The 9694-nt window shown below is 41.8% G+C and overlaps 1 protein-coding gene across 1 annotated transcript; it reads right to left on the bottom strand.

Annotated features, from left to right (window-relative positions):
• LOC107615609 lies at positions 797 to 1165 on the bottom strand. Its single transcript, XM_016317660.1, has one exon. The coding sequence runs from the start codon at positions 1163 to 1165 to the stop codon at positions 797 to 799; it is 369 nt and encodes a 122-aa protein (XP_016173146.1).

Here is a 9694-nt window from a genome sequence, read left to right as displayed (position 1 = left end):
GAAAGAGAACAGAGTACGCTATACTTTAGCTGTGTCAGCAATGTGACGCGTGCGCGTCGCGCACGTGTCACACGTGGATGGTGAAAAGAGCGACTGACGCGTACGCGTCATCCACGCTTACGCGTGGGGAGCAATTGTGCTCCACGCATGAAATTCGCACAGTATCGGCGCAACTCTCTAGTTTTAGTACCAGGAGCTCCAAGATCATCCTACAACGCACTACGACGCATGTGCGTCGCCCACGCTCACGCATGGGTGTGCGAATAAGACGAGGGACGCGTAGGCATTAGCTGATGCGCACGTGTGGGGGGTTTTGTGCTTCTGGCATCCCTCCCGCACAATTCCATCACAACTCTCTGATTTTTATACCAGGAGTTTCGGCAATGAAATCGACGCGTATGCGTCGTCCACGCTTATGCGTGGAACACCCTTTTTTTAAGAACATGAGGAAAGACAAGTATAACACAATCTTGGCGGTCATTCAAGCTAGATACTTCAAAAACACTTAAAGTTTCATGCAATAGTCAAAATTAAGCATTTTCTTCAACATTACCAATTTAACCAAACTAAGATCAATGAAATCTTCATGAAGACTCTAACAAGCTCAACAAAATCAAACAAAATCAAGCACACTTAAACAAATTCAACAAAACCAAACAAATACTCTAAAACTACATGCAAGAAATTATGTACAAGGAGGATCATACCATGGTGGGTGTCTCCCACCTAGCACTTTTCTTTAATGTCCTTAAGTTGGACGGTCATGAGCTCAAGACTCTCCTCCTTTGGGTGCATGCTAAAGAAGGAACACCTCCAATTCCTTTGGTGACTTATGACCATGATACTTCTTTACCCTGTAGCCGTTCACTTTGAATGTTACACCACTTTGAGGGTGGAATAGCTTAACCACTCTATAGGGCTTCACTTCCTTCACTTTAAATGGACCATCCCACCTTGAACGGAGCTTTCCGGGCATGAACTTAAGTCTTGAATTGTATAGAAAAACTTTATCACCCTCTTGGAAATCTTTCTTGCAGATATGGTGATCATGAAATGCCTTAGTCTTCTCCTTATAGATCATTGCATTCTCATAGGCATCCATCCTAAGACATTCGAGTTCTTCCAATTGCAACTTCCTTACTATGCCCGCCTTGGTGAAGTCCATGTTGCATTGCTTGACCGCTCAATAGGCTTTATGTTCAATTTCAACCGGAAGGTGGCACGCCTTCCCATAGACAATCCGAAAGGGACTTATCCCTAACGGAATCTTATAGGCCGTTCTATACGCCCACAATGTGTCACCCAACCGAGAACTCCAATCTTTCCTTTGTGGATTTACCACTTTTTCCATTACCCGCTTTATCTCTCGGCTGGATACCTCTGCTTGGCCATTAGTTTGGGGGTGGTAAGCGGTTGCAACCTTGTGTAGTACCCCATATCGCTTGAGTAATGCTTCTATCTTCCTGTTGCAAAAGTGAGTACTTTGGTCGCATGGCATACAATATTGTTTCTAATGAAAGAAACCACAGTATTAGTGTCGTCAAGGCGGGTAGGAATCGCTTTCACCCACTTTGATACGTAATCAATTGCCAACAGAATGTAAAAATATCCACTTGATTTAGGAAATGGCCCCATGAAGTCTATGCCCCATACATCAAAGATTTTACAAAACAACATTGGTTGTTGAGGCATTTCATCCTTTTGGTGACACAACAAACAATATTGGTTGGCATCCTTGAACAATGTTGGCCACCAGAATTCGCAATCCAAAACTTTTTTAGCCGTCCGTTGTGGGCCAAAGTGACCACCACACTCGGATGAATGACAAGATTCAAGAATAGGTCGGAATTTGGATTCTGGGACACATCTACGAATCACTTGGTCTACCCTCCCCCCCTCCCCGTTTCCACCAGTGAGGGTTATCCCAAATGTAGTACTTGGAATCACTTCTTAACTTGTCTCTTTGATGTTTTAAAAAGTTAGGAGGGAAGATATTGGCAACCAAGTAATTCGCCATAGGTGCAAACCAAGGAAGGCTATCGGAAATAGCATGTAAACCATCCAAAGGAAATAAGTCGTCAATCGAAAATGGGTCATATTTAAGATTTTCAAGGCGGCTCAGATGATCCGCAACCAAATTTTGTGACCCACTTCGATCCCTAATCTCAACGTCAAACTCTTGCAAGAGAAAGATCCAACGTATGAGCCCAGGTTTCGTCTCATTCTTTGTCAACAAATATTTTAAGGCTGCACGATCCGTATACACCACTATTTTGGAGCCTAGCAAATAGGATCTAAACCTATCCAATGCATGAACAATCGCTAGAAGCTCTTTTTCCGTAGTGGTGGAATTGGATTGCGCCGCATCCAATGTCTTTGAAGAATAAACAACAATGTAAGGGAGCATACCCTCGCGCTGTGCAAGCACGACACCTACAACATGATTAGAAGCGTCACACATAATCTCAAATAGTTGTGTCCAATCAGGGCCTCTTACAATGGGTGCTGTAGTGAGGGCTTCCCTCAACTTTTCAAATGTTTCTTTGCAAGCATCATCAAACTCAAATTCCACATCTTTCTGTAACAAGCGGGATAGTGGCAAGGCAATCTTGTTGAAATCCTTGATGAAGCACCTATAAAATCCTGCATGTCCCAAAAAAGAGCGGACCTCCCTCACAGAAGAGGGGTGAGGTAAACTAGTAATGACATCAACCTTGGCCGGGTCCACAGAAATGCCTTTATCAGAAACTACGTTCCCTAACACTATGCCTTGTCTCACCATGAAGTGACATTTTTCCAAATTGAGGACAAGGTTAGTGTTAACACACCACTCTAAGATCTTAGCCAAGTTATCTAAAAAACTATCAAAAGAAGTCCCATATACACTGAAATCGTCCATAAGGACTTCCAGACAACTCTCCATGAGATCAAAAAAGACACTAGTCATACACCGCTGAAAAGTGGCGGGTGCATTGCATAACCCAAATGGCATCCTTTTGTAAGCAAAGGTGCCAAAGGGACAAGTAAAGGTGGTCTTTTCCTGGTCCTCAGGAGCAATATGTATCTGGAAGTAGCCAATAAAACCATCAAGGAAGCAGTAATAGGATCTACCTAAAAGTCAATCCAACATCTGGTCAATAAATGGCAAGGGGTAATGTTCTTTCGTTGTTGCAGCATTCAGCTTCCTATAATCAATGCAAACCCGCCAAGCATTTTGCTCCCTTGTCGTGACCATTTCACCATCTTCCTTCTTGATAGCAGTTATTCCTAATTTCTTTGGAACAACTTGAACTAGGATCACCCACTCACTACCAAAAATCAGATAAATAATGCCTGCATCAAGCAACCTTGTGACTTCCTTTTTCGCCACATCAAGAATGGTGGGGTTAAGCCTTCTTTGAGGTTGTCTCACCGGCCTAACTCCCTCTTGGAGGAAGATGCGATGCATGCACATATGTGGATCAATCCCCAAAATGTCGGCCAATCTCCAACCAATTACTTTCTTGTGCTTCCTTAGGGCCTCTAGGAGCTTCTCTTCTTCTTAGCTAGAGAGCTCACTAGCAATGATTACTGGAAACCTTTGGTTGTCCTCAAGGAAAGCATATTTCAAGTGAGAAGGTAGAGGCTTCAATTCAGTTTTCACTTCAAGTTGAGGTTCTTTTTCACTATGATCATGAAACTCATCCTCATCGGCTTTCTCTTTTTTATCCTTATGTTTATCCTTCCTATCAATAACAGGATAGTACAACCTGTTGTAGTCTTCTTTTTGTATCTCCACTACTACCTCATCAATGACATCACATTAGAGAATGGAGTGCTCTTCGGGTGGATGTCTCATGGCCTCTTCCAAGTTAAGCTTGATGGTCTTGTCACCTACCTCAAAAGAGTATGTGCCGGTAAAGGCTCCAATTTAAATTTAGAGGTCTTCAAGAAAGGTCTACCAAGAAAAACGGAGGAAGAACTTCCATTATCTGTCGGAGGCATTTCAAGGATATAGAAATCAACCGGAAACACTAAATCCTTGATTGTCACAAGCACATCTTCCGCTATCCCCTGCTACGGTGATCACACTTTTGTCAGCTAAGACAAATTTGGCAGCCGACCTTTTCAACGAAGCTAAATTCAACCTTGAAAATATAGAGAGTGGCATGATAATCACACAAGCCCCAAATCACACATGCAATCATAAATGGCAACTCCACCAATCCAACAAGATACTAAACATGGTCCAGGGTCACTACACTTTTCCAGAATGGATTTTATCAATGAGAAAATGGAACTACCCAAGGACAATATTTCCAACTCACTAATCCTATCTTTGTGGGTGCACAAGTCCTTTAAAAACTTAGCATACTTTGGAACTTGTTGAATGTCATCAAGAAGTGGAATGGTTACCTCAACCTTCTTGAATACTTGAAGCATGTTTAGATCAAACTCCGGAGTTTTCTTGGCCTTTTTTACTGTGGAAGGGAATGAAATAGGAATGGACTCATCCACTATGGCCTTCCTCTTGGGCTTCTTAAGGCTCACTTCTTCTTCCTCTTGCTTTGTGTCTCCCTATCTTCCTCATATTGAACTTCAACAACCACTTCCTCCTCATGGATGTCTTCCATAGGCCTATGAGGTATTTCTTCTAATGTAGTCCCCGACCGTAGAGTGATGGCATTGAGGCCGCCTTTTGGGTTAGAAAGGGGTTGGGATGGTAGGCTAGAAGAGCTTGAGGCTTGGTTGGTGTTGGTATTATTGATGGAAGGTAGGGACATCCTTGAGAGCATTTCGGCTATATTGGACATTTGAGCACTCATATTACCAAATTGTGCATTGAGATTCCTAGTGTTCTCTTCATTTTTCTCTATCATAGCACTAAGTCTCTCTTATTCTTGGTAGAGTGCACGGTGAGAGTCATCACCTTGGTTTGTGGAAGAAGAAGAAGGTTGGTTGGTTTATTGCCTTTGGTGAGGTAGATGGTATCTATGGTTGTTGTTTTGGTTTTGTTGTAAGTGTTGGTATGGTTGATTATGGTGGTTCTGGTTGGCTTAGTGGGTATTGTTGTGGTATTGGAAAGAAGATTGGTGGTTGTTGTATTGAGAAGATGAGTTACCTTGGTTCCATCTTTGATTGTGGTTGTTTCCTTGAGCATTATCCCTCCACCCTTGATTAGAGCTATTACCATGGGAGTAATTGCTTTGACCTTGAGATTGATAGGGTAGACGGTTGTTGTAGTTGTTGGCTACCGCAAGAGTGTAATCTTCTTGGACTTGATGGCATTGGTCGGTGTAATGTGCGGTACTAGAGCATAACCCACACACTCTAGGAGGTCCTTCAAGTTGGAGGATTTGAGGTGGGGCTCGGATGGCTTGGATTGATTGAGACGCCTTTTGTCCTTGGTAAATTTTCTTGAGGAAAGTGGTCATTTCTCCAAGCACTTTAGTCAAAGCCGAGTCGGAAGGAGGTGCTTTCACCACACTCTTGGGAGGATTGTTCCTCACTCTCACATATTGGGTAGCTTCGGCGACATCATTGATTAAACTCCATGCTTCCGCTACCGTCTTGTTCTTAGAAAGGGAACCACCACTAGAGGCGGTGAGCAATCTCTTATCCGATGCACAAAGACCTCCAGTGAAATAACTAATGAGCAAATGAGTATCTAACCCATGTGATAAACCACTATTTTATGGTTTATATTGTGTTTATTTATGTGGTTTTATCATGATCTCTACCCACTTATTCGTTAAATAAGCATGCATTTATAATTCCTTCCTAAAGTTATTGCATGATTGAAAACTTACTTCCTAGAGACTTTTAATTATATATTTTATTTCTCCTTTATTCCATTCGATGCCGTGATCTGTGTGTTAAGTGTTTCAGGCTTTATAGGGCATGAATGAGTTGGAGATTGGAAAGGAAGCTTGCAAAAATGGAAGGAACACAAGAAATTGAGGAGATGACCAGCGAGAAGCGACGCGGCCGCATGGATGACGCGACCGCGCGGCATGGAATAGCACGAGTGACGCGGCCGCATGGTTGATGCGACCACGTGGCAAAGCAGAAAGCCGAATGACGCGGCCGCATGGATGACGCGGCCGCATGAGATGCGTGATCTGCATAATCTGCAGAATCGCTGGGGGTGATTTTGGGCCTTATTTTGACCCAATTTTTGGCCCAGAAAAGCAGACTAGAGCCAGAGAACATGCAGAAACCAACAACAACATTCATTCCGCATAGTTTTTAGTTTTTAGATCTAGTTTTTCCTCTCCTCTAGGTTTTTCTCTCTACACAATAATAGTTTTTAGGATTTGTTATGTTCATTGTTTTTGCATTGGGATATTGAGAAGAGTTATTGCCTCATCAAGACTTCGACATTCTAGTTCGTTCTCTTTACTTGTCTCTTACTCTTCCATGTTCCTTAATTTATTTAATTTTACCATTGGATTATTTTAGCATTTATCAATACAAGAATTACTTTTATTTTTAATTAATCTTTTGATCATGATTTATTATGTCTTTCTTTAATTCCTTTTCTTATGTTATGAATTTTATATTTACAATGAGCGAGTAGTTCCCTAACTTGATGGGGAGTTAATTGAAAAAAACCCTTGAAGTTGGGATTCTCAAGAGAAAGGTTGTAGTTGGGTTTATTGTTGGATTTCTCTCTAGTCACTAACACCAATCCTCCCAAGAGCGGATTGGAACTTGTGGATAGAGATAGCATTCCAACTTGTTTAACTTTCCCTTACTTAGTGAGGGACAACTAAACAGAATAATCCCCAATTATCAATTAATCTTGAGAGTACTGCAACAAGAATAGGGCTTCCAACTAATCAATTCCCAGTCAAGGCTTTTATTTAAATTTATATAAATTCTCTAATTTAATTTTCTGCCATTCAACTCAAACCTTTTTGAAAACATCTGATTAATAAAATAGCACACTTTTCTGTAACTCGTTGGGAGACAACCTGGGACTCGTACTCCCAGTATTTTGATTTTAATTTCTGTGACACCCTTCTAAATTGATGAGCGAATTTTTGGTTGGTTGAGAACTATACTTACAACGCATATTTTATAATCATTCTTAACTCGCCAATTTCCGCTCGCATCAATTTTTGGCGCCGTTGCCGGGGAGTTGCAATAGAGTGCTAAAGTTATTAATTGAAATTTATTTATTTGTATTTTATTTTATTTTGCTACTATGAGCTGCTTGTTTCTTTCGTTAGATGACACATTCGCTTCCTGACCCAAGCTTGCTAATATTCGATCCTGAGATCGAAAGAACTATTTCACGAATAAGGTAAGCTCGGCGTCGGTTAGTCCTCCCTGAGGGCGGATCTGAAACGCCACTTGAGAAAGAAACCAGCTCCCGTTCTACTGATTCGGTTGATTTACGTACAGGTAACATGGCAGCAGCCAAGAGAGTTACTATCTAGGAGGCTGGAGCCCCTGATTTTACAATGCAACCATTTCAAGCGCATCACCCAACGGTAGCTACAAACTTTGAAATAAAGACCGCACTGCTTAATTTGATGCCCAAGTTTCATGGCTTACCTGCTCAAGAGCCTATCAAGCACCTGAGAGATTTTCAGGCAGCTTGTTCTACTGTTAAGCGTGATGGTGCAGATGAAACTTCAATTTTGCTGAAAGCTTTCCTGTTTTCTCTTGAGGGGAAGGCAAGAGAGTGGTACTACACTCAACCAGCAGCAATTGTATCCAACTGGGATACACTGAGAAGAGAATTCTTGGAAAAGTTCTTTCCAGCTGAAGTTACTGATAAACTGAGGAAAGATATTTCCATGATTTTTCAGGATGAATCCAAGACACTTTATGAATATTGGGAGTGCTTCAATAATCTTCTGGAAGCTTTCCCCCACCATATGATTGACAAGATAGTGTTACTCGGTTATGTCACACAGGGAATGAGGCCCCAAGATAAGACCACATTGGAAAGTGCTAGCAATGGGTCTATGAAAAAGTACAAGACCACTGATGAGGCATGGCAATTGATCAGTGACTTAGCTGAATCTACTAAGAATCACAGGCAGAAACAAGGTCGTTCAAAAGCCGTTGTAGAAGTATCCTCTAGCAGAGAGACTGCTGCTCTAACTCAGAGTATCTGTGAAATGACCAACTTGCTGAAGCAAATGCAATTGAATCAACAACAAGTTCAGCAAGCTCAACCTTCTCTAGCACAGCAAAACCAACAATTAGTCCCACAGAGAGTTTGCGGAATCTGTGCTGATTATAGCCATTATACTGATGAATGTCCGCAGCTCCAGCATGAAGACAACACCATGGCAACCACACATAACTTCTATGACCGCCCCAACCAAGGGTACAATCAAGGTGGCAATTACAACCACGGATGGCAAGACAATTCTAACCAGAATTGGAGGGACAACAACAACAACAGAGGAGGCAGAGATAATCAGGGAAATCAGAGGTGGAATAACAACAACAACAGGCAGCAGAATCAGAATCAGCCTTACAGAGCACCTCACCTAAGGCAATCCCAAGGACCACAGAATACCCAACAGCAGACCTCTCAAATTACCTATCCTTCTTCATCTACCAATGATGACTTACTACAATCTATTGATCGGAGACAGCAGACCATGGAAAATAACATTAATGCCACTTTGAATGGTCTGAACGCTACTTTGCAAGCTCTTGTCTCACAGATTGGTTCAATGAATAACTCCAATAATCAACCTTTGAGCTCCAGTAGGATTCCCTCTCAACCATTACCCAATCCCAAGGGTGGTATTAATGCCATCACCCTGAGGTCTGGAACCACACTGCAGGAGAGGAACCAGGAGGAGCCAAACCCACCAGAACACGCCTCAGCTGAAGAGGTAGTGGAAATAGAAGATGTTGAAGAGGAAGAGGACATACAGGACATGGCTGAAGAAGAAGAAGTTCAACCACAGGAGGAAGCACTAAAAGGCGCAGACACTGCAGAAAATGCCACCTCCATTCCATTTCCACAACTTGCAAGGAAGCCCAGGAAGTAGCTGGAACCTGATCTAAAAATGGTAGAGATATTCAAAAAGGTCGAGGTAACTGTTCCCCTTTTTGATGTCATTCAACAGGTACCTAAGTATGCTAAGTTTCTAAAAGATTTATGTATACATAAAGACAAAATTAATGAATTAGAAACTATTTCCTTAGGAAGTTCCATATCTGCTTTAATGGGAGGTTTACCTAAAAAGTGTAGTGACCCAGGTCCTTGTATAGTTAATTGTACTATTGGTGGTGTGATAATTTCTGAATGCATGTGTGATTTAGGAGCATGTGTAAGTATAATGCCTTTGTCTATATATGATATTTTGAGGCTCCCTCCCTTAAAAAGGTCGGCAGCTCATTTTGTGTTAGCAGATAAAAGCATTATTATAGTGGTTGCAGTTGCTGAAGATGTACTAGTAGGAATTAAGGGACTCACATTCTCCACTGATTTTTATATCCTGGAAATGCCCCAAAATGACTCAGACAAGCCATCATCAATCCTACTCGGAAGACCATTCCTGAAGACCTCAAAGTTTAAATTAGATGCTTTTTCAGGAACATACTCTTTTGAAATAGATGGCCGAGTAGTAATCTTCAATCTGAATGGAGTTATGAAGCATCCTCCAGAGGATCACTCTATCCTCAAGTGTGACATTATAGATGAAACCATGGCTGAAGTTCACCAGGAGGAATTTGA

Source organism: Arachis ipaensis, chromosome B09, assembly GCF_000816755.2.
Source record: "Arachis ipaensis cultivar K30076 chromosome B09, Araip1.1, whole genome shotgun sequence".
NCBI lineage: Eukaryota > Viridiplantae > Streptophyta > Magnoliopsida > Fabales > Fabaceae > Arachis > Arachis ipaensis.
The sequence above is the reverse complement of the archived record's forward strand: the minus strand, read 5'-3'. Positions and strand labels throughout refer to the sequence as shown.

Coding starts and splice junctions, on each gene's coding strand:
- LOC107615609 (XM_016317660.1), bottom strand. CDS start 1,165: ATGGACTTCACCAAGGCGGGCATAGTAAGGAAGTTGCAATTGGAAGAA.